This window comes from Eriocheir sinensis, chromosome 17 (assembly GCF_024679095.1).
Source record: "Eriocheir sinensis breed Jianghai 21 chromosome 17, ASM2467909v1, whole genome shotgun sequence".
Classification (NCBI taxonomy): Eukaryota; Metazoa; Arthropoda; class Malacostraca; order Decapoda; family Varunidae; genus Eriocheir; species Eriocheir sinensis.
The window spans coordinates 2,872,501-2,898,339 of record NC_066525.1 but is presented as its reverse complement, the minus strand read 5'-3'; the positions used below and the strand labels follow the sequence as shown (position 1 = coordinate 2,898,339).

At 41.4% G+C, this 25,839-nt stretch overlaps 2 protein-coding genes across 6 annotated transcripts in view; both read left to right on the top strand.

The window, feature by feature from the left end:
- Positions 1 to 346: 346 nt before the first annotated feature.
- Positions 347 to 18,698, top strand: LOC126999768 (uncharacterized). Of its 4 annotated transcripts, none has more exons than XM_050862633.1 (14): positions 347 to 489; positions 2,482 to 2,861; positions 3,069 to 3,185; positions 4,344 to 4,495; positions 6,633 to 6,730; positions 11,725 to 11,851; positions 12,485 to 12,608; positions 12,763 to 12,872; positions 13,149 to 13,360; positions 13,748 to 13,886; positions 14,351 to 14,456; positions 14,890 to 15,055; positions 15,690 to 15,828; positions 16,437 to 18,698. In XM_050862633.1, exons 2-14 carry the CDS (start codon positions 2,502 to 2,504, stop codon positions 17,521 to 17,523), a joined length of 2,937 nt encoding a protein of 978 aa, XP_050718590.1. In that variant the 5' UTR covers positions 347 to 489; positions 2,482 to 2,501; the 3' UTR covers positions 17,524 to 18,698. The 4 variants fall into 4 exon arrangements, with proteins under 4 accessions (XP_050718590.1, XP_050718591.1, XP_050718594.1 ...); XM_050862634.1 differs by having other exon boundaries at positions 364 to 417; XM_050862637.1 differs by lacking the exon at positions 347 to 489 and adding an exon at positions 501 to 827.
- A 1,146-nt stretch (positions 18,699 to 19,844) lies between these two features.
- The window catches only part of LOC126999767 (glucose-6-phosphatase catalytic subunit 1-like), a 28,234-nt gene continuing 22,239 nt past the window's right edge, over positions 19,845 to 25,839 (top strand). Inside the window, exon 1 of one of the 2 annotated variants that reach the window (XM_050862631.1) lies at positions 19,845 to 20,039. In XM_050862631.1, coding sequence (XP_050718588.1) covers positions 19,860 to 20,039 — 180 coding nt within the window. In that variant the 5' untranslated portion in view covers positions 19,845 to 19,859. Of the gene's footprint in view, positions 20,040 to 21,317; positions 21,479 to 25,839 lie in introns of those variants that run through there. The other variant, XM_050862632.1, reaches the window with a different exon arrangement.

Below are 25,839 nucleotides of genomic sequence, written 5' to 3'. Positions count from 1 at the left end.
TTATCATATTTGGGCTTGTTTTTTTTACCTCATGGTTATCAATAATTTTTTTTTTTTTTTTCTGTAGTCAGTAGGAGCTACCGTCTGCGCCACGCATGGAGATTTTTATTTTTTGTAACTAGCCTAAAAAGGGGTTTGTTTGCAAGACCAGCCATTCCCCTTTGTTGTATTTTACAACAATAAATATTTTAATTCAATTCAATTTTTCCGTAGTCGAACTTTGCAGTGTCGGCACCCTAACTTTTTTTTGTACATTATCTTGAGTTGACTTTATTATCTCATCGTGCTTTTGGTTTGTTTCACCTCATAATCATAAATGTTTCTTCACTATCTTATTATTTTTTTTTATTGGTGGGGGGAGGTGGGGGGAGTCGAACCCTGCACAGTGTCGGCACCCTGACAACAATGGCGGCCGGGGTAGAGTCTTAAAACTCGTGCTCAGGAACTAATATTAGCGGCCTCAGAGCCTCCCATTAGTGACGAATATTGGTAAGGACCCGGCCTGCTTCTTGTCCTCACGGTTGCCTAGCTGTAGAAGGCGCGGGGAGGGCGTCGTGGCGGCAGGAGTGACAGTATTGGCAGGCGGCTGGGGCCAGCCCTGCCCCGCCATTTGTTGGGCCGCCACACGCTGCCTGGGGCTGGGACGAGCGTTTGGGGGTGTGCACGCGTGCCCGGGCACCGCCGCGGCCTGTGTACTTGCTGTGGGGGGTGAATGGCAGGGCTGTGATGGGGCACTGAAGGGCCTGTGTGGTGGGCTCGGTGGGGTGCCTGCTGGGGCCCGCGGCGGGCGGCGCGCCAGGCGGCCGCGGCCCTGCCCCACACTGCCTGTAGGTGCTGCCTTGGCATTATGGAGGGGCCTGGGCCAGTGGCGTCGTTAGCCTTGGGCTTCCGGGGCTTGAGCCCCGAATTTTTTTTACTAGCCCCGAACCTTTTTTCACTCACGGGCCCCGTTCCCCCGTCCCTGTAGTGTGCATCTGAGGTGCATGGTGGTGAACGCAAACAGGTCACCCTCCCCCCCTCCCCCCCACACACTTTTTTTTTCACTCACTGTAAACTTCAACCCTTGATGTTTTTCTCTTAGCCCCAAGTGTTTTTTAATCTTAGGAACGCCCCAGAATCCCCCCCACTACTCATGATGGGTGATATGTAGTTTCAGGGGTTACAATTAGAGGCTTGAGCCTCGTTTACCTTCGGTACGGGCGTACACTCCAGTACCCTGTTACCTTACTGCACCCGCACCTCGCTCATCAGTCATCTTCTCCAGTGAATCCTTTGTTAGCCTTTCTGAATTAGCTTCGACTCATTCGACCGGCTTAGTCGCCGCACTACACTACCACCTGTCGTCCTCGTCCATGTGGCTATCCAGTCTACTCTTAAAACAAGCTATCGTCCCAGCACTCACTATGTGATTGCTGAGTCTTCCATTCCCCCACCATCCTATTACTAAACCAATGCCTGGCTATTTCCCTCTTATATCTATACTTTTCTAATTTAAATCCATTACTGCATGTTCTATCCTGCTGGCAAATTCTCAGTACTTTACTTATATTGCCTTTGTTGTAACCCTTGACCCGTTTGAATACTTCTATCAGATCTCCCCGCACTCTTCGTCTTTCTAGAGAATGTAAGTTGAGATGTTTCAGCCTATCTTGATATGGGAGGTTCCTCAGTCCCTGAATCATCTTGGTTATCCTCCTCTGAACTGATTCTTGCAAGTTGATGTCCATTCTGTAGTGTGGGCTCCAGAACTGGACAGCACAATCTAAGTGTGGCCTAACTAATGCTGAATAGAGTCTGAGGATGACCGCTGCACTTTTGTTGGTTACCGTCCTGTTAATAAAGCCTAATAACCTGTTAGCCCTATTCCTCACACTAATACATTGCTTCCTTAGTTTTAGGTTAGAGTTCACTAAAACTCCCAAATTCCTTTCACACACAGCTCTGCCTATCACTGTGGAGTCCAAACTATACCTGTGTAATGGGTTGCGAGTTCCTACACTTAGTACGCTACACTCGGTAATGTTAAAATTCATCTGCCATTTCTCTGACCAATTGCTGGGCCACTGCCACCCAGGCCTCTCATATAGTTACCAGCTAATCGTTGCTGGGTGTTATTCCAGAGGTTCACTTGTCTCACTGCGAATGACACCTTTATTCCATATGAAGTCCTCTGTGTGCATATACAGCACACTGCCATGTTGCTTTGCAGTAGTCAATGGAGGCTGTTATCATTGCTTCCCATAGCATGGTGAGGGCCATGGGGCCCCTTGTGCTGCAAGTGCCTAGTATGTATCTCGCTAGTTGTTGGTCTTTTGCCGCTGGTTTCTCAGTGTTGGCATCTAAGGTCACATCACTCAAAAGCATCACTCCCAGGCCCCTCGTGTGATGTGTTTCATTCCACAATTCAGTTTTAATTGAAGAAAAATATTAAGTAGACTTAATTTTCATTGTGTTCATGTATTGTCTGTTTTCTCTTTCAAGGCTTTGAATAACAGAGCAAGATGATACAAGTGGGGATGTTCAACGTTCCTCCGCCTCCCATCCCGGGGAAGCCCATGCCCCCGCCTGGAGGGGGGCCGCAGCCTTTCCAGCCACTCACCTTCAAGCCCTTCAAGACCCCCGATGGAGAATTCGATGGCAAGCGACTTCGCAAGAGTGTCATGCGAAAGACCGTGGACTACAACTGTTCCGTGACAAACATGCTGGAGTGCCGCGTGTGGCAGCGGGACGAGAGGGACCGCGCAGCCTTGCAAGCGGATGTCTGCTACGCCTCGGAGATGCTGCCACCCATCGCCCACCCCATGAACCCCATCAATGCGGTCGTCACCAAGTTTGTGCGGACGTCAACCAACAAAGCCAAGGTGCGTGTTAGGGGTCAAAGATAATTTTGGTCAAGTCGATCATTTATTTTAATTATATGTGGCTTCTAGGTGTAAAAATACCATAAATGCATCAGCTGTCTTTGTAAATAATGTGTATATTGTTAATCTTTAAGAAGACAAATATGAAGATAACAAAAATAGGTTCAGGGTTTTGCAACTAATGAAACTGTTTGGTCTTGTCTGTAGTGCCCCATTTTCTGCTTGGCCTGGACTCCTGAGGGTCGTCGCCTGGTCACTGGTGCCTCGTCAGGGGAGTTTACCCTTTGGAATGGCCTCACCTTCAATTTCGAGACCATATTGCAGGTGAGCTGACCAACACACTTTTTTTGTACCTACATTGGAGTATACTAGACCAAACATAATTGGTTGTAGAGGGTGATTCATTATAGCACTTGTTTGTTTTAGAATAAATAGAGATATATGTATTCCAGACCCACAGCCAAGACCAGCGTTGCCAGCCAACACTATAAAGTTTGCTTTTATCAATATGGCCAGATCTTATTTTCTATCCTATGAACTAATCATTTCGTGTCATTTGTTTTCTTAACTTTGAGACCTGGAAAACCATAGCAAACAGCATAGGGAAAAAAACAACTGTGAAAACAATATTGAACTGGGCAAACCTGCTTGGCCGCAAGCATGGATGTAGTCTGAAGCATTCTGCTGCACCCCAAACCTTCTCATAGTTCACCACCTTTGAAATTCAGAGGAAGGGTTCTTTCGTTTTCTTACAGACCCCCTTGAGCCTCCTTAGGGCTACTAAAAGATAGATAAATATATATCTGACGACCTGTGGGGGGCTCAGCTCCCCTCAAACCCTTTGTGTTTGCACAATTCATGGCTTTGGGGTACTCCACCACCCATGGCTGCGTAGTTATACACTTTGCACATGGTATTAAAACAATGAAATTTCCTAGAAGTGTGTATTTGGGGAGTAATTATTTATATCATGTACTATTTAATAGAAATCAGGTTTTGAAAACTGGCAACTTATGTAGGTTAATGTTTTTCCACAAGTTTACAACATAATTAGTGTTACTAGTATTCACAAGTAGTATTTGGTTTGTAGTGTTGATCAAGGCAAGTCCTGGTTTTGGTTGTCATGCACATATGATCCAGATTTGACCCTAATGATTCCCAGCCCTGAACCCTTTTTCTGCGGCTGACACGGTCACTCAGCTTTCTGAGGATCCACTGCAGCTGGAACTTATAAGGTTTCTGTGTTCAAACTCTGTGTTTGATAATGTAGTGGGTAAATATGAGCAGTGATAGCAACACAGCTTCTACAGTATTGTTGGGGAAAGATTGAGCTCATGGCTTCAACTAATTTTGCTTAGAACATTCATCTAAATAGTCACATGTTTGAATTCTTACTTCATACACAGCATCAGTAGGATATGAGGCCATCAATTTGTTTTTTTATATATATAAAAGACAATGACAGGTTTTATTTTTCAACAGGCCCATGACAGCAGTGTGCGGACCATGGTGTGGTCTCACAATGACCAGTGGATGGTGACTGGGGACACAGGAGGGTTTGTTAAGTACTGGCAGACCAACATGAACAATGTGAAGCTGTTCCAGGCACACAAGGATCCTGTACGCGGCCTCAGGTACCCCCATTTGTGTCACCGTCCTCTTTCCATCATCATCATTATCACCCCCACCGCCACTCACCCTTGCCACCCCTGTTTGATATTATGGGAAACACACCCGGGTTATCAGAGGTCTTCCTTACGTAGATGTAGTTGCTTTCCTGGGGTCAACTCTGTCTTTCACTCTTGGCGGGGCGGGTGCGTGGGCCGGCCCTGCCCCACACTGACATGTTTCCCTGTGGTTATGGCGCATCACAAAGGGTTCAGCAGCGCTACCTTAACTCGATGTTTCAATATTAAGTCCAAAAAGTTTCATAGTATATTTGAAATTTTGTGTTATACATTGATGCGGACACATTTACAGTTGTTACTTATAAATTTAAACTTTTCATTTTTCATTCTCTGTTGTATATTCTTTTTTCATTTTAGCATTTTTGTTAGAAATTACTCTTATTACCATTATTACATTGAATTTTTTCTTCATGGAAGATTTCTTAGTTTTCATTTATCTTAAGTTTCCATAAAAAATCTTTAATAACGAGTTGAGATTTAGATTATGCGTGATCGTATCCACACTTTTTAGCATACAAATATTTCTGTTTTAAAAACCCTTACAGAAAGAAAACTTGCTCCCATTATATTCATTACTAATATTTTTGTATTTGACTTCATGCATTAAATAAACTCATCTTTTATTTTTAATTAACTCAGTTCATGAATACTATAGAGCAATTCAAGTGAACCCTAATCACTGTTTTGAGTTGTGCGGCGAACTGACAAGTTGTTGACCACTCCATATACACGGGGAAACATGACACCTAACAACATGTCTCTCTTCTGACACTCCATATCCAACACCTCCCTTCATTACCACTGCCTGGTGGATAGGGAAGGCAGTCTCATCCCTCTCATTCTCTGGATTACGACAACATTTGGTTTTGTCACTTGAGAATTGTAGTTGGGAAGCCAGCTGTACCCCAGAGTCTTGTAATTATAAGTATTTTGAGAGCAATAAAGATCAACCTTCCATTCTCTCGATGTCGAGCTAAAGTTATGGTAGTTTATATCTAATCTAAGAGACCTAATAAAGAAATCCACTATCCTTACTAATACCGGAGAATCTCTCTACTGAGGGTTTGGTCTGGAGGTCACAGTCTTACTTCATTGTAGCGCCCTCAGTCACTGTTATGTAATATTTGTGTGATGCAATAAAGGCAAATCTCCATTCAATCCTGCCATCAAGAGGTGATGCTAGAAATCTTTTTGTTAGTGAAGACGGCTGACAGACTACTGCACACCCAGGAATATTTCTTTTGTAATATTTTCATCGGCTTAATCCAATAAAGATTATCCATCCTTATGCAACAACATGCAAGCCATCAGTCAACAATGATTAGTTTTTGTGATGAAGTGCCTTTGTAAATTTCTTGTAAACGTAATGCCTTTCAATAAAATAGGTGAACATACTTTATAGGCTTTCTGGGCTGTGTTTGGCGGCCGCACGGTCTGCCGAGCACCCCCAGAGGCCCGTTTTATTCACCTATAATACTCAAGCTGCGCACTAAATTACAATCAGTACATCGGGTTCTGTGAATTTTTAACGCATAGGACAATCAGCGGAAATTCAAAGCAGTCGGAAATAAATTCCCATTCTCTGAAATCTGTGCCGGAAGGAGCTTAAGTTGAGAAAGTAAACATTCAATTAGAACAACTATTGACTGTTTCATTGAAATAATTAATTTTCTTAGCAGAAAGGGTTTAGAATGTTATAGGGTACTGATTTTTCTCGTACAACAAAATAAAGTGGGACGTAATCAATAAAGTTTGCTATTTAGGCATACCCTAGTGTCAGACATTGGTAGATCGCATGAACCAGTAGATAAGGTGGTGGATCCTTTCATATCATGACCAGAAAATGGTTTGATAACAAGTTCAAAAGAAATTTACACCTGATTATTATTTACCCAGACAGACAGTACTGAAGAATGCACAAACTGTTGTTCTCTCCCCACACTTGGCCTCGGCAGTGTGTCTTGGCAATGTTGGGATTCTTCCGTTGATTTCTATGTTATGTTGAGGACTATGCAGCGCACCACCGCCAGCACACTTTCTGCCTCAGCCTAAGTGTTTCCTTTCCATCAATGTCTTTTCACAGTTTTTCCCCAAGTGACCAGAAGTTTGCCACTGGATCTGATGATGGAACTGTTAGGATTTGGGACTTTTATCGCTGTTATGAAGAGAAAGTTCTCCGAGGTAAGGAAACATTCTCTGCACTGTTTACAAAATATACCTTGCTCTGTGGGTTTGCTTACCTAATGATATTTTTATCGTGTCTAAAGAGATAAACTGTTTTAGGGGAAAGTTTTTGAAACTTATGGAGAGAAATATCCTTGGGGTATCTACCTTCCTTATTTAACTGAAAATTTATATTTATAAAATTACAAAGGACCCAATACATATCAGATGGGTTTTGCATGTGTATGTGTGGTGTGCATGTCTGTAAGTGTGTGTGTGTGTGTGTGTGGTATGCAATGTATGAATGTGTGTGTGTGTTTGTTTATGAGTGACTGAAGGACAGTGAGAAGAGGAAATACAAATATTGAATGGCCCTGTAGTATATAACCACTTATTTTTAAGAGTAGCATTACATTAAATGATGTACTGAATAGACTTGCTGCTTTGCACTTTGTTAACTTGACCTCCTGCATAATGTTGCCCCAAGACTGTCCCACGCCTAATGATACTCTCTGAAGAACAACTTTCCCATGGATGCATTCAACTGTGCTGACTACTTTTCTTAATTTGTATACTGCATGTTCCCTCATGTACTACAAATTTCCCTCATATATATATATATATATATATATATATATATATATATATATATATATATATATATATTATGAATAGTCTGTCAATTTTGACTCAGTTCCCTATGAACTGGTTAGAGACAAAATGATGTTAAAATAGCAACATAATTTAAGAGGAAACATCAATGACAGGAAAACAGATTTCCCCAGTGAGGTGGCCTCTGCTGCCTCCCAGACCAATGACAATGAGTACAACACTCCTGGCTGGATGATGTTGTACAGCCTGTTGAGGCTTGAGACAAATGGCTTTCAGGCTAAAAATGATTTTCCAAAATCACTCACTGCTGTTCATTGCACCTCACCTCCTCTAGTCCACTCTTATGAGTTATCAATCCTCATGTTTCCCTCATCTCCATATTTTTCCTATTGTCAGTCTCTTCCTCCAGCCACCTCAGTGGCCACAACTTGCCTTCACCACCAGTTTCATGTGTATCCTCCAGCCATTCTGTCTGACTGCAGTGCCTCCTTGTTATGCTCTCTTATATTCTGTCTTCATCTGCCTCATGCATCTGGCACTTCTCCCTAACTTCATCATAGCTTTTCCTGTTGATTCCTTGCACCCACAGTCTTACCCACACTTGCCTTCACCTCTCACAAACTTAATCATTTATTTTCCTCTTGATTCTTTGTATATTGAATTTACATTACATTTATTATTGCAATAAAAAATTGCTAATAGTGTCATAGAAAAGTCATTTATGATGAGGTTGGCTGAACATGTTATTTCAAGAGTATTGATGATAGAGCAGTCAGAATGCAGGAAAATCTAACCTTGAGAAATGGTTGGTTTACTGTCCAAGACTGGAGTGTGGCCTGAGAATTTTGATAATTACCATACACATGAAAAACAAAGCATTACTTTTAAATTTGCTTGATTTGTAACTTGAGCAAACACATTTTTCAAATTTCTTTTGTTAATTTTTAAGCTGAGTTCCTTTTGTCATATTTGCTGCATGATTCATAAGGGGAATGGGTAAAGGTTTATAACAAATCTCTGAATGCAAGAGAGCAAAATGTTGAGAGTGCAGAAGGATTGCATGTTTGAATCCCCTCTTCCCCCCTTTGGCTGGATATATTGATTATCTTTGAGGCACAGTGCCCCGAGATAGAGATTTAGATAACTTTTCCATCTACCACCATGTTTTGTGAGGTGTATTGCCTAGAACACTTTTTATCAGCATGGTTACATGATGTGTTTGAATCTCCACTCTGCCTACATGAGGAACTGAATCATTTGTAATACTTATGAATTTTTACTTTTTGCTTGTGTGGTTCTCTCATCTGCAGTGGTGTATATTTTTTTTCAGGGGTTTAGGATTTAGTGAAGATTAGATGTAAAGTTAGAAATGTGTGGTATTGAGTTTATTCACTTGTGAAAAAAAAAAAACTTGCTAGATGATGGAATGCCTGAGTAATACAAGTTGGGAATGCCATTTTGAAACTGCTTGATTATGATTAATTGAAAGAATTAATAATGATATTGTACTTCAGAAGAGTAGGTTAATTGGCAAATATCTCTGTGAATGCATAAACTACCAAAAATGAGAAGGAAATGATCTAATCACTTTAGATTTATGAGAGAAAGAAAAGAGGTAATAGTTTCAGATGGCAGGATTCATGTATGGCATTGGCTGAGTTGAAGTCTGATTCTTGGTGTAGTCAGTAATACAATTGTAACAGATATAAGAAAGACACTCCTGGGGGAAGGTATAGACAGGAAGGGGAGCAGATGCTGAAAGCTCTTTAATGAGGCTTTTTTTGTCCACTGTGACTACTTTCTCATATGTCTTTGAGACTCCAGAAAAGCTCAGCAGTTCTCCAAAGTCTCCCTATTTTTATACCACTTCTAATCATGTTACAGACTTGTCAAACCAGATTTTAACTTCAAATTTATTACAATTGTTAGTGATTATTGGTTCTGGTCCTTTCCCCTTATGATCAAAGGACTATCAATGTCTCCCTAAACATGGAAGATATTCAACACCAGTACGTGGAACACTACCAGTGGCAAGCCCAGTCTCATTCCACACCAAATTATCCTGAATTTTCTGCATTTATTTGTGTGCTGTGTCTTAATCTGTCTCCTGAATTCAGTGTCAATCTCATGAGCTTCTACTTGACATAAACCTCTCTATGGAATGACAAGATTAGTTAGACAGTCTGCCATCTTTTAACCCTGCTGAAAACATTGATTATGGTTCTCAAAATGATCATGATTACTAATTGTTGTGATGGACTGTAGTTAACATTTTCTCTATAACTTTTGCCAGACTAATAGTTGTAATTTAGATATATCTGATCTACCATCTTACTTCAGTACAAAAAAAAAAGTAGCTTCCCTTTGTAGATGCTTTTGTAATGTAAGTAATACCCTAACTGGTCTGGCCTAACCATTCCAAATTACATTCCTACTTTCTTCTACACAAGTGAGATTTTAATCCTGGCTTGGGAACTTTGTATTTTTTAACTTTATCTTCTTTATTGCAGTCTCTCTTATACCAACACTATATAGAGTTTTAATTCTGCCCCGTTAATATTTGATTGAATTCTGGTAAAAATTTGTCTTCTTGAACACCACCAAGGGAAAGTTCGCATTTAGTGTTGCACTCAAGTCTCTCCTATAAGGGTTCTCCCATCATCTGTTCAAAACACTCAAATCTTCCCCCTACTATAGATGCGTCCTGCTGATAAAAGTCTATTGTGACACCTTTGCTGCTGACTGTTGAACATCTAACCTTTTTCTTATTTTATAGTTGGGTAGAAGTAACTTTTTGGCCTTCAGTGCCTCAAAAACTCAATTTCTTCATGGGGAATAAGTCAAAATCCTCTTGACAACTATCCATACTCTCTCTCTCTCTCTCTCTCTCTCTCTCTCTCTCTCTCTCTCTCTCTCTCTCTCTCTCTCTCTCTCTCTCTCTCTCTCTCTCTCTCTCTCTCTCTCTCTCTCTCTCTCTCTCTCTCTCTCTCTCTCTCTCTCTCTCTCTCTCTCTCTCTCTCTCTCTCTCTCTCTCTCTCTCTCTCTCTCTCTCTCTCTCTCTTCCTGATAAAAGCGATCTTCTACATTAATTTTCAGCCAGTCCTTCATGAGAGATCTCAATTATAAACTGTATCTTAATTCTTACTAATCTGACCTCCAACTCTGCATGGAATATGTGTAACTCATTATCTGAGTAGAGTCAAATTAGTTCTTTCAGCTCCCCAATCAATCCATCTCCTCCTCTAACTACCTTCTCTCTCATAGTCAGTGGCAGGGCTACCCCCCACGTTATCTTATATCGCTTTTTTTATGGTTTTACGGCTTTACTAACTGTATCCCTCTGTTGTAATATGAATGAAAGCTTGAATGTGGACCTTGGCAACTCACCACACCTCCACTCCTCCATCGGTTGCCCCACTGCACAATTCCTACAGTTGCTCCTACCTCTCTTATTCACCTCCCTAGTACTACCATATTAAACCCTCTTCCTTGGCACTGTTATGCTCTGGAGTTGAGTTTCTTGCAGCTTTAATCATTCTGAGGAGGAGAGCATAAAAGCACCATGCGATATAAATTGGGGCTTTAAAGTTTTTAGAAAATTTATATCCCCTTATACAGGATGGTGCAGGCTTTTTTTTATATAGTCCTTGAACTGTCTTTTCCTCCTGTACAAGTAAGGAGAGTTAAGTTGTTTGTCTTCTATGAACTTCTGGGTTGTGTTTTTTCCTACATGCTTAAGGCAGAATGAATATGTTGTTGCAGTATTACCCGGATGATGTCTAATGAGTCCATGCAAATGTCTCATGAATATACAAGATAATGAGTCTTAACAGGGACATATCAAGACCATTGTGTATGTGTGTGTGTGTGTGTGTGTGTGTGTGCATAGTTGAAAATACATATCCATATTTTTCTGTGTATTACAAGAGGCAAGTAGAAGGGTCATAGATCCAGCACTAAAGGAAAGGGAGGTCAGGGGATTATGGTCGGCCTCAACAATTGTTAAAGTGGTTAGTTGGCTCTTTTTGACCCGCTTCTCCATGGGAAAAACATGAAGAGGATGATTTTGATGATGCCTGTGAAGTTTAGCAATTGGCATATTGCATTAATGGTGAAAAGAATTGTATTAATATTGTTTCATCACTAGTATGTAATTGTTAAAACTTGTTGAAGTATCTTTGTACTGCAAAAGAAAAGTACAAGTATTTATAGGAATCTAGTAACATGAAGAATTAGTGAACATGAACATTAAGTTTCCAACAAAAAACATGTATTTTTTTTTACCTTTCCTTACTATGTACAAGTATAAAAGAGGAACAAGAGATAAGGAATAAAAGACTTTTCAGGGCAGTTAAAACATTGCCTCATAATATGTTTTTTGAATTGTCTTCTCTCCTCAGGCCACGGAGCTGATGTCAAGTGTGTGGACTGGCACCCCTCGAAGAGCCTCCTCGCGTCCGGCAGCAAGGACAACCAGCAGCCCATCAAGCTGTGGGACCCCCGGACGGGACAGCCTCTGGCCAAACTGTGAGGAGGGTTTTGTTTGTTTTGTTTTTGTTTGTTTTTGTCATTTAACGTCTATATTTTCCCATTCAAGGTGGGGTTGGACGGGCGATGACTCCACATCTGTCGATCTTGTGCTATATATTCCTCCATTCCTAGTATATTCATTTCCTCCATCACACATCTGCTCCACTTTTTCTTAGGCCTTCCCACTGGCTGTCGTCCCTCAACTCTCAACTCCACCTCATTTAACACGCCCCCCTCTGCCCTTTTCACGTGTCCAAACCATCTTAATCTTCTCTGCCTCATGATGTTGTGAAAATTGTTTATAGTGCATAATTGTAGGTGTGTTGTGGAGGCACTGCTGACACTGAATGATTTATTTATACTGTCAGCTGCTTGGAAAATTATTGGACTGGACTAATTATGGTGATGACTTTTGTCCAGTATATCTCTGTAGCTCTGATGCTTTGTTCCTTATGAGAGCTTTCCTTGAGGGAGTAGCATTGGCAGAAGAGTCACCAGTTCCTCCCGTATTTATTAATCACTCATCTTATGGAGTCATTTTGCCCCATCTTCTTACCTCTGATTTACTGAATGCTCTATTTATCATAATTTGCAGTTGCAGGATAGTGATGCTATTTTTTTCACCCCCAGACATGCGCATAAAAGCACAGTCATGGACCTAAAGTGGAATGCCAATGGGAACTGGCTTTGTTCGGCATCCAGAGATCACTTGCTCAAGCTCTTTGATATCCGAAAGCTGACAGAGGAATTCCAGGTTTGTGAAAAAGATGATATACAACATTTTTTTTGGGGTGGGGGGCATTTTTTGTATGAGTGAGACAATATCATAAAAATAGTTTAAATACTTTCATAACATATTCATTCATTGATCCATTTGTAGTGACATTAATGGTATATGATCACCACAGGTTTTCCGAGGTCACAAAAAGGAAGCTTCCTGCATTGCCTGGCACCCCCACCATGAAGGCCTCTTTGCCAGTGGAGGCTCTGATGGCTCTATACTCTTCTGGCATGTAGGGTAGGTTTTCAAAGTCTATATGGTGTTGGTTTGGAGGCTTACAAACCCATCATTCAAGAGGAGGGTATCAGGACACCTCTCCTCCCGAAATTGACCTATCTTTCGGCCACTCCTCTTGACTCTTTTGTAGGAGGAGTGAGTAGTGGGCTTTTTTTTTTATTATTGTTTTCTTTTTTATCCCATTGACCTGTTTCCTCTACTGTAAAAAAAAGAAACATGGTAAACTCTGAAAGGGGCTTAAAGAAAACAGTGCTGAGAATGTTTAATGTCCAACAGGAATGACAAGGAAGTGGGTGCCATTGAGTCAGCTCACGATGGCATCATTTGGGACCTGGCCTGGCATCCGCTGGGCCACATCCTCTGCTCTGGCTCCAACGATCACACCTCAAAGTTCTGGACGAGGAATCGGCCAGGAGACAAGATGAGAGACAAGTACAACCTTAACACATTGCCGGCTGGTGTCCTTGCTGATGACTCCATGGATATAGGTGAGAAGCAGTTTGTTTTTTGTTTATTTTACTTATTCATTAGAGAGAAATAACGACATAAATGAAGAAAATATGGATTAAACAGTACAGTTATTTCTTTTTATATGGATAAGTGAGAATGCTATAGCTATGGGAGAGAAATTACATGACATTGATAAAGAAAATATGGCTGAGACAACATAGCTCACTTTTTTATAGGGCTGAATTAATGTGCCATCAAACCGTTTATTTGGATTCTGAAACCAGTGTCCTCTTGTACTTTCCTTCCCCGACTATACTTTTTTCCCAGTGTCCTGAGTGTCAGTCCCTCACTCTGAACGTATATAGGAAATGGGAGTTTTTGGATGATTGTCACATAATCAAAACAATTTCCTACTCTCTTTTCAGATGATATTCCCCTCAACACGAGCCTGACCTCCCAAGGCGTCATTCCTGGCATGGGTCCCGATGACAAGATAGAGGAGGCCGAGTCCACAGGTCCAGAGACTATTCCAGGTCTAGATTTTGACAGCTCTGCATTTGACAGGTGAGCCTCAAAGAAATGCAAACCAATGGAAGGAATTTTACTGTATTTCATCATTAGCAAAAAGTACCATTGGTGTGCCTGTTGGTAAACGTACTAACTATGCCTTGGACACATCCATATCATTGCCTTTGTCCTGTGTCAAGTATACTTACAAAGAAATGGAAGAACTAATTTATCTCATAGCCATTTTCATCATTATCTAAAAGAACCATTACCACATATGCTTGATTCATACCTCAATCTGATAATCTTTGTCCTTATATATGCCTGATTTATACCTCAATCTGATCATCTTTGTCCTTATATATGCCTGATTTATACCTCAATCTGATCATCTTTGTCCTTATATATGCCTGATTTATACCTCAATCTGATAATCTTTGTCCTTATATATGCCTGATTTATACCTCAATCTGATATTCTTTGTCCTAAATCAAGAATACCTTTTTCTTTCTAATTTACAGATTTTCAAAGAAGACCCCGTACGCCAAGCCTATACCCAAGACTTTCCAGGCAGCTTGGAACGCCGCTGGAGGCCTGGAGGATGAAGTGGAGGAGGAGAACAGTGCAGTATGTGGTCACCCTCATTCTTTAACTATAGTCACTGTACACTAAACTAACCCAGAAGATTTACCCACTTTCTTAGCTAAGGGAGTTGATTTTTCTTCTTTTATTCTATTTCTTCTTCTTTTCTTCTTCATCCAACATCCTAATATCTATGGAAGCCGATTGGTTGGATAAAAGGAGCTTGGAGTTAGTAGTCAGTGTTATTTTGGAGAGAGGGAGAAGGTGGGTGTGGTGCTTCTGGACCTATTTAGTGTACAAAAACCTTACTAGACTATTGTGTTAAATATAATCAACCAGTTACCTTTATATTCAAATTTATACAATTAACATATTTATTTTACAAACACAGGGACTTCCTTTGTACACATCAAGGGATCGGTGCAGGGCCTCAAACCTCATCAACGGTAAACGGTAAACATGTCTCTACTGTCCACAGACGAGCTGGGTCGTGACGGACAGCGCTGGTCTCTTCAGTCTGCCGGCCAACCTACCTGGAGAAATGGTCTATACTGATGATGGCGACGAGCTACCACCAGGCTCAGTCCCTCTCAACAGTATCAAAGCTAACTCCATTCTTTACTGTGGCTTCCTGATTCCTCTGAGTAAGTTCCTGTGTTGCTTATTAGTATTCTATCCCCATCCTCTTGCTGAATTTACCTAGTTGTAGTATATAGGGCCTGATCTACTTTCTTGTGGTCCCATTTGAAAGTCTTTGCCATCACGTAATCTTTCCCTAATCCATTCCACACATCTACATCTGCATACAGAGAGGTGTGAATACTCCTGCTAGATGAAAAGGGAGACTGCGACAAGTTACACACTTCCTTTGGCTTCAGTCCAAGTATAACAGTCTGTCAAATTGAGTTTTTTTTTATTATTTTTATTTTTTATTTTTATTTATTTATTTATTTTTTTTACAGTATTGGAAGCAGTTCAGGAAAAAAAAATAAAAATAAAAAAAAAGCCCATTGAACAGGGGCGGCAAGTCTCCATGCAGGCAGGCCCCCTTGCTGTCCTAAATACCCCCTGGCTGGATCTACCAATTTTCTCACCCATCTTTAAACCTATCCTCCCCTACCATACATCTTTCTTTATGTCCTCTTGTGACCAGCAGGGGAATCTGGACGCATTTTTTTATTCCTACGTCTGAACGATGAGTGATGATACTTTTAATTAATGAGAATGTTTTATGAATTATTGGGGGCAACCATTATGACCTGTTTTTTTAATTTTCAGATAAAGTGTGTGGCGATGTAATTCAGACTGCTTTTGGCACCATGGAGGAGGAAGAAGCCATTGCAGAGGTGACCGGAGACGCTGAATTTGCTAGGAAACTCATCAAGGAAAAGAACCAGCTCATCAATCCTAATGCAAGGTAATGGTTAACAAGGATTGCATATCGTTGTACCTTAAGCTTATATCAGCAAGATCCACTGAACCATGGTTACTAGTTTCATGGTCATATTGAAACTTTATTATGAGGATTTTTTTTTTTTTTTTTTTTTTTTTTTTTTTTTTTTCCCAGCGGAGAAAACAGATGAAGGGCAAAAACAAAACAAAAAAGCAATAAAGCCCACTAAGTCCTGCTCCTATAAAAGATAATAGAGTGGCCAGAAGAAAGGATCAATTTCAGAAGGATAATGAAAATAATCAAATATGTTCTAATATAATCATACTTATTACTGTTTCTTGCATGTCACATAGTAATGGCAGTGTTTTACCCGATAGCAGCAACGGGACAAATTTGTGGCTTTACTGTGTAGCAGCTACGGGACACATTTTTGCCATGATATAAACCCCAAAATAGATGATGCATAAACTGATCACAAATGCGTTGATATATATTATGAGATGGTTTGCGTGAGTGATGATTTTTTCTTATTTTTCTCGCTTAGAGGGGCCTTTAAGAAACATGATCCGCGCAGCTACTGGGTTAAGACCAAACAAGTATACTCATTCAACCTTTTCACTTATTCTTTCCAGCAGTGAAGAGCAGCCACCAGAGAAGAAGCCCGGCGGGTTCCCACAAAATCAGTTCAATGAGCCAAATCCTCAGACCTTCAACCCACCACCCAACAACACAAACACCAACACCTTCCCCACTCCGGCGCCTTTCCCAGTCACTCCCCCGAACTTCGGCGTCCCTACCAACAGCCCTCGGAACTTCGGGGTCGCACGGGGGAACTTCCGAGGCATGCCTGATGCGGCGTTTGGCCGGGGGGCGCAGCGTGGGAACTGGCCCATACGAGGAACACCACCACCACCACGAGGGGCCCAGCCAATGGGCGGACAACGGTTCCCTAATGACCAGTTCCACCAAGGCTTCGATAATAACAAGGATTGGCCCTTTGACAACCAGAACAACAACCGGGATAACAACCTGAACAATGGAGGAGAGATGGATGACCGAGGAGGGAGCGGCCAACCTTGGATGAGGGGTCGGGGAGGCAGAGGTCGAGGCCGGGGCAGCGGCTTCAAGGACTACGAGAAGTCAGAGGAACGAGATCAGGGGAACTGGGGCGGCATGAACAACCACTGGCAGAACAGAGGACCACCGCCAGTCCAAGGGGGTGACAACCAGGATAACATGTCCACCAACCGTGACCATATGGGTGGAGACCGCGGTGGAAACAGGGGCTTCGGGGGTGGAGGAGACCGGACTGGAGGTTTTGGTGGCAGTGGAAATGACCGGGGCGGTGGTGGTGGCGGTGGTGGTGGTGGTGTGGGAGACTGGCATGGTAATGAACACAACTCCTGGGGTGGGAAAGGTGGAGGGTTCGGAGGGAAGGACGATGACTATAACAGTGGGAGAGGAGGCGGAGCATGGAGAGGAGGACGCGGCAGGCCATTCAGAGGAGGACCAGGAGGAGGTGGTGCCGGGATGGGCGTTGGTGGTGGCAGTGGTGGTGGAGGAGGGGACTTTCAGAGGGGTGGGTGGGGGGGAAGGGGGATGGATTTCCAGAGAGGTAGGGGGAGAGGGGACGACTATCAGCGAGGGAGGAGTTGGGGAGGGGGACCACCTGGTAGGGGAGGGATGGGGAATGAGGGTCGTTGGGAAAGATTCCAGTAGTTTATGTGCATGTGTAAATACTAGATCTTTGAATATTTAAGTTATTGAGTTGCTTGACATTAAAAAAAAAAAAATTGGTGTTCAGGTTTGTTTATTTTTTGCTCTGGATTAGTTTTCAGACGGTAAATTAATCTTTTGAAGGCCAACATAGACACTAGGAGGAGGAGAACATTATGACTTAATTAAGGTGTGTATATAATATATTTTTTTTATGCAACGATGTCTTTATTTTGAGTCTTCATTTTTGGAATTAGCGTACTGTTCAGTTTTCAAATATTGTGCTGTTCAGTTTTCAAATATTCTTCCATTTTCACTTGATGTGCGAGAGAACCTTTCATGCCGCAAGCACTTCTATAACACTGTACAGTATAGAGGAACATTCCCACATCATACTGAGCATCATCCATTTCAGCATATCTATTTTGTCATCATCATCAGAAAATGTACAAATTTTACACATATATCATGCTCTATTGGAACTGTCCAGATTATTTTTTGTGGTCATAGGATATTTATTTGATCATACTCCTTCAGACTCTATCAGTCTTTTTACCTGTAAGTAACACTTGAGTTTCAGCCTCCAGTTTATCCACCAAAGTGCAGAGGCATGAGGAGGGAAAGGGAACTCTGCTCCTCTCAAGGGAGGCGTCGTAAAGGAATATCAGACAAAAACAAAAAACAGTTTTATATTAACTTAAAGATCCTTAGGGATTCCATATCCAGAATGTTGTCAAATAGCTTGTGAAAACAAATCTGGTAGAGAATAGTGTTAGACGAATTATTCAAATGTCAGGAAGACTGACTTCAAAACATCAAAGCCAACATGGTGGAAAGGACTTTAACTAATGTTCTTCAGAATGCATTGTTCTGAGTAAGCAGTCATTTATGTATTTGAAGATGATCATTTGGGTTATTTGATGTCCTTGAAAACACTTCAGCCATCAAAATGATAATATCAAATATATTCTCAGCTAATTTACTGCTCAGAATTGGTTCTAAAAAGATGACATTGATCATAACTTTCACTTTTCTTTGCATGGCTGAGTTTTCTTGCATCGTCACACTTTTCACCATCCGTTTGCTCAAGGTGGCCATGTTCTCACGGAAACCAATGTGACTTACAGTATTTTTAAGAGTAAACATCATGTGAATAGGAAATAAAAAAAATAATGTCATATATGAATTTTCCATTTGATATATATATATATATATATATATATATATATATATATATATATATATATATATATATATATATATATATATATATATATATATATATATATATATATATATATATATATATATATATATATATATATATAAATACCTGCTAAAACCTTGTCATACAATATACAGTTTTGTCATACACTTTTTGCTTATATGATTTTGAAATTTTCCCACCTTTGTCTTTTTGCTGTGGCAGCCAGAAATGTCTAATGATACTGATGGAGAGCGAGTGGCTGACTGGGTGGTGAATACAAGGTGCAGAGTTCACGTCTCACCAAGGGATAGCTTGTAAATCATTGCTGGGGGATCAAAAAGCCCTTCTGCCCTGCATGTCAAATTATGTCAGTTACTATTGCTACTTAAGTCAAGTGGACCATGAACTATTTGAAATTAACTGCGTTAAAATGGTCATGCAATTCTTTCTCATCCTTTATCTTAATCTCAATCTCTGTCAGTACCCTCCAGCTTTTATTGTCATTTAATCCCTTACACTTTAGTGTTAGAATTCAATAGTGACTTTCTCAACTGCAATACATCTGTTCAGGTTTGTTGTGTCCCTCGTCACAGGAATTAATAGGAAGGAACAAGACTCCCGCTCCTCCATGCTAGCAAGTAATCAAGATTTCATTCTATCCTGACTTTGAAATCTTATGCAGTAGGAATGCTAGGGGCTCTGGGGGGTGTAGGCCCCCCAATAGAAAAGGGTGGGTCCCTTCTGACTGTCCCCCATGGGGAAATTAGGTTGAATTTAACAATAGAAGGAACAATAATATTGTAATTTTGTTCATCTGAAATTAGTCTCCATTTCTGCTACAAGTTTCATTGGGCATCCCTGTTCCATCTTGGAGCCCCTGTCGAAGGCCTGACCTGCCTCTGGCCACCCATCCAGGCTGGGTGGCGTCTGGCAGGGGTTTAAAATCTCGGGCAGCTGTCTCCGGGTAATCACGGTGACCGTAACCCTTCAGTGGTTCACATTCGTTAACCAAAAGGCAGGTGAAGGCAAAGTCCAGGATTCGAGACGTTTGTGTTTGTTTATTTTTTGTTTTATTTGAAGGAGACATTCTCGCGGGTTTATTTACAGCAGGTTACCGCAGCGATGGTGGTCGATGTCTGCAGTACACTGTTGGATCTTTAGTGTGACGTGCCGCTCGCTGCTTCGGCAGGTAACACTTGCCGCCGCCGCCGCCGAGATACGCGAAGAAAGGCTCTTGGCGTGGACGCAGAAAACTATAAATAGTTCCCCTGACGTCGACGAAGCCGTGATGAGTCTGCCGCCCGCCGCTGAGGTGAGGAGGGGCGGGTGGGCGGGGAGTGAGTGGCGCGGCGCGGCGTGCACCACGGCAGTGTGGGCGGGACCTACACACGCACACCGCACACCTGCACACACTCGAGGTATACTTGGCGTAGTTTTAACATCCACACAACTGCGTGTTCCACATACAGTTTCCTCATGCTTCCATACTATTTTGAGATCAGTCTACACTACCTAGTATAAGCTTTCCTTGCTCGAGTCCATGATAAGTTAGGCCGGGTTCCCACTCTTACCTTTTCACGTTTTCGTCGACATTAATGACGTCATAAAAACAGCGGCCGCTCGGCATGGATGATGATGATCCGCTCCGGCAGTCCATCGCACACCACCTGTTGGCAAACATGGACCGCATTAACCACAGCGACTTCTTGTATTATGTTATTTTGTATCTAAGTAGCCTATCCTACTGCCATTTCATATTTTCATGATATGTAGAATATTCAACATCACTGGACTGGCAACCTTAGGAAAGTGTGGTAATCATTCTAACCAAAATAATTATGAGACTATAATCATGAAGTTTCGAAAAGTCTGACAAGCTTAGGAAGTTTATAAGTGTGGTAATCATGCTATCCCGTGAGCCTGATACGGACTTATTACTATTAGGAAGGATAGATTACGTACCCTATAGTTATTAGTAGGACTTTTGTTAGCCATTATGATGAGGCTTGGCCATTCATTTCGTGGGGCAGTTACTACTCAATTGGTGCTATGGCTGTTATCTAGCGTATGTATTTGATTACGGTTGGGTAGTTTGTATAGTTCGGAAATTGATTATAAATTCAAAACTACTACTAATAAAGGGGGAGAAAAAAAGAGGAGGAGGCAGGTGGTGAATGAGGAAGAAGAGGAAGGAAAGAAGGATAAGGAAGAGAAGTAAGATATGTAAGAGGCGGAAGAGTGGATGAGAGAACTGAGAGGATGAAGGGGAGAATATAATAGGCTACATGAAGCAGTGTAAAACGATGAAGAGAAGAAGGAAAAGGAGGAGGAGGAGGAGGAGGGAGATGATTGATTGATTGATTGATAGTTATAATAAAAAGTAAAAGACGCGAGAAAGAGAAGCATACTATGGTGACTGAAAGATAACGTAGAGAATGGAAATGGGAATAATAGGCTACAATGGAAAATGAAGAAAAGGAGAGGGACGAGAAAGAAGAGTAGGAAGAAGAGAGGAAGAAGGAGAAAAGAGGAGGGGTAGGCTATGAGCAATTCGTGGGAAGGAAGACGAGAGAGATAAGGGAGAGGATGGAGATGAAGAGAGATACAGTGCCTCCATCGTTGCCATTATCAGATACGAGGAGGTAGCAGCAGCATAGTACAAGGAGAGAGGGCAGGAGGAGAGTGTCTGTGTATACTCTCCCACGACACACTCTCCCATCAGCTGATCACTCCGCAGTCTTTTGCCTCAAGGTTCGTTTCTTATTTCAGTATTTCAGCTTTTCTCTTCAGTTTCTATTCTTTCTATTTCTTTTCTCTTCTTCAGTTCGTTTCTCCTCTCAGCTTTTTCTCTTCTCTTCTCCATGCAGTTCGTTTCTCAGTTCAGTATTTCAGTTTTTTCCCTTCAGTTTCTTCTTTATTTTATTTTCTCTTCCTTTCTCTTTTTCAGTTCATTTCTCATCTCAGTATAATTCGTCTTTTCCCCTCAGTTTCTTTTTTCTCTTCTTTCTCTTCCTTTCTCTTCTTCAGTTCATTTCTCATCTCAGTATTATGATTCATCTTTTCCCTTCAGTTTCTCTCCTTTCTTTCCCTCCTCCACTTTTTCTTCGTTTTCTCCTCTACAGTTTATTTCTCATTCCAGTATCTCAGTTTTTCCCTTCATTTTCAGTTTTTCCCTAAATGATATCGGAAACATTACTACTACTACTACTACTACTACTACTACTACTACTACTATCATTACTTCAAGGAGAGTAGATGCCGATAAGTATGGTCAAATGTACGTAGGTCAGTTTTGATTCACCGTTGCTAGGCAGATTTGGCCGGGTCTTTCTAGTTTGTCTTTCGTTTTCATCACTCACACGTTCCTAATATTTTTAAACCATTTGGAAAGCCTCTCGATCGTAGAAGTTGCTGGGATTTAATGGACTGTTTTGTGATATTATTAGGCTATATAGTGACAGTTATCCCCGACTTCTGCATCATGAATGGAGGAAAAGAAAAAAACATGAAAACTCGGTTAATATTATTGTCTGTGGTCTTGGAAAATATCAGTAATTCGAGCCAGAAACGTTTAAGAATGTGATCCTCAATTTTTTTTTATGTGGTAGGCCTAGGCCTATATGTTCAACTAAGAGATAACAATGTGTTTTCCCTCTTTTAATTTAAACAGTAAAGGTGTTGCAACAGTTATAAAAAGGTTAATTTGGTTGATTTATATTCAGATATTATACTTGTGAAAAGAGAAGGAAGCCATGATTCCCAAAAAACTGAGATATTTCTTATAGTTCTCCTTTTATTTTTTTTTTCTATGAATTTTAAGAGGATACTTTTGTGGTAATACAAATGTCTTGTAATAGATATATTCTTGTTTCTTAGCCAATCAAACTTAAGTTATAATACTATTATGCCGAGTAATGCGAGTGTCCGCACCATCCCACCCCCCTAGCCGAACCAGCTCCACGGCTGAGGATGGCTCGGACGGTTTAGAAGCTTAATTCATCACCTATATACCGCTGAAAACTGGAAATAGCCACGGGTGTGATATTAACAACCTAAAGAGCCAAACGATGAAGGAACATTTTGAGAGCAACAAACTTACACTACTTCTTCAACTTATTTTTCTAAAAATATATAAATTTTTATAGTGGCCGAATCATCACCGCCCTCCCCTACATGTGACCTGTTTCCTTTTAGTGTGTCGCCAGTGTTACGTTGGTTTCTTCATTATTTAAAGTTTGAGAAGAGGAAATCACTGTGGATTTTCTGTCAACCACGAAAGTTTAGCCTATTCAAGAACATTTTTGTAAAAGCATTAGAAGTTTCAGTCATTCACTGTTTAAAGTTAGTGAGGCCCAATTTTCTTGTCTGTTCATACCAATCCCTTCATCCATAATCTGTTCATAGACCCATATTCTGAAACAAGACGGGGCTTATAGAGGGCCATAATATTAACCAATTGTGGGTGGGCTTTTCCTTGGGTAGTTTAATTTATGACCCTGGTGGTAGTGTGACGATTAAGATCAATCTCTCCCATGAACACGAAAACATGCATTTTTTAGGGGGGGGGGGGGGGGGCCTGTAGAAAAAAATGATGAAGTCGGGAGCGTTTGAAAATACCGAGCCACCAATCCACCGACATATCTTTTTTTTACAACTAAGGAGACGGCTCAAGGGCAACGCAAAGGGTGTAGAAAAAAAAAGCCCGCTACTCACCGCTCCCACAACAGACAGAAGTAAGAGTGGCCAAAAGACAGATCAATTTCGGGTGGATTGTTAAGGTTACCGTACTTATAGATTTGCATTGCTTGGCTTATACGTTCCTATCACACATTAACAACTAATCGCATAATTATAACTTTGTCTTCTCTGTACGTTCTTGAGGTGACAATTTTTTTAACAGTAAAGGAAACAGTTCAAGGGCAAAAAAAGGAAACAATAACGATAAAAAAAAGCCCGCTACTCACTGCTCCAATAAAAGAGTTAAGAGGAATGTCCGAAATAAATGTCATGTTTGTTTGTCCCAGGGTCTGACAAACAAACTACTTCTGCATAATCAGCTAGCAACCCCCCCCCCCTCCCCATCTTTCTCTCTGTCCCCCATGTCCCCAAAAAGTATGTATGTGTGTTGGGGGGGGGTAAAGGGGGTGCACTTCTCTGTCACACCCTCCTCGACCCCTAAAAAAAATTGAGCCCGCTGTGCATAATAACAAGATCATCAACAACCGGATTCATCTGTGTCGCCTTATCGTCTGTTATCTCAATCGTTCTTCGTTCCCATCTGGTGCAGGGCCACGTGTGTGTGTAACCGCCCTATGTGTGTGTGTGTGTGTGTGAGAGAGAGAGCGAGAGAGCGGGGCGCAACAAGTGGCCACGCGGGGTTCTACAGCTGTTCCCGTGACCGCCAGGTGGCCTTGGTGCTCCTGCTGGGGTGGGCCACGTGTGAGAGGGGACGCGGGCTGATAGAGAGTTTTAAGCTAATATTTTAAACGTTTCGGCGCCCGAGCTCATATTTGATAAGGCTTTCGTATAGGCGTTATGAGCATTTACAAGGATAGTTTTATGACCCTTCTGGTTGTTTGACCATTCCCCTGTACCATGAACCTAAATGGACACTCATTAATTATAGAACCCGCCTGATCTCATTCTCGGCCCTTGGAAACAGTTAGAGGTGGACGATTCTGATTCAAGGCTTTCATAGGAGTTTTGAGCATTTCCAGGGACAGTTTTATGCCCCATCTGGTAGTTTGACCATTCCTTTATACCATGAACCTATAAAGACACTCATTAGAACCCGCCTGATCTCATTCTCGGTCTTTGGAAATGGTGAGAGGTGGACGACTCTGATTCAAGGCTTTCATAGGAGTTTTGAGCATTTCCAGAGGTACTTTTATGACCCCTCTGGTATAGTATGACCATTCCTCTGTACCATGAACCTAAAATGGACACTCAGAACCCGACTGATCTCATTTTCGGCCTTTGGATCCTATGCCAAAAATAGTTGAATCTTTCTTCCTTCTCCTCCCTTCGTCCTCCTCCTCCTCCTTCTCACTGTCTCACCTGTCCTATATTTAATGAACCGAATTTTGCACAGGTGTTTCCCAGGTGTCGAGGGCGTGTGGGTGTTGGGTTCCTTGGGTTCTCCTGTCCGCCGCTTTGCCACAGGAATCCCAACCCACATATCTTTCTTTTCTTTCTCTTTCTACTATCCTTCTTTTAAATCCGTTTCAAATACTTGGTAAGGCTTCAATTCTCTAGTAAGGCTATATGGTGTTGTGGATGTTCCGTTTCTAACCACTTGACTGCGGATTTCCTACAAGAAGACATCACCAAGCTACAGGAGTGGAACAAAAAGTGGCTGCTACAATTCAATGAAGAAAAATGTAAAGTCATGCACCTTGGGAGGGGAAATCCAGCATACCAATATATACCACATGAGAAACACTCCACTATCCACACAGAGGCAGAGAGAGACCTGGGAGTGTATGTTACCAGACTACCAGTGAAAGCCAAATACGTGTGCCAATCGCAGCGGACGGGTTAAGGATGATAACACTGATTTTGTAGATGTAAGAACACTATACAGACAGCGTTAATTGATTCGCTTGGTATATTACGGCGTGGGTAGAGGTAAAGGCATACTGTATAGGTGCGCGTGGCCTCGGTACTCATCTCCGTAGCATCAGCCTTTGAGACAGTGAAGTGGGTTTTGTGTGTCTAGAAAAGCATTGCTGTTTTATGATGAGGCTGTATGAATCTCTCCCCTCAAGTTAAGCTAAGAGGCAGTACTTGAAGTTTTGGAAGACGCATCGATATTTTTCTGCTCAACGCAATAAATAAATAGATAAATAGATAAAGAGTTAGATAAAGAAAGAAAAAATGAATGATTAAGAGAAAAAAGGAAATATGGAAGGGGAGAAAGAAAAGAAGGAAGAGAGAGAATGAAGGAGAAGAAAGAGGGAAAGAAATGAATGTATGATTGAAGGAAAGATGGAAGGGGAAAAAGAAAAGAAGGAAGAGAGAGAATGAAGGAGAAGAAAAAGGGAAAAAAATGAATGTATGATTGAATGAAAGAAGAAAGGAAAGAAAGAAAAGAAGGAAGGAGAAAGAGGGAA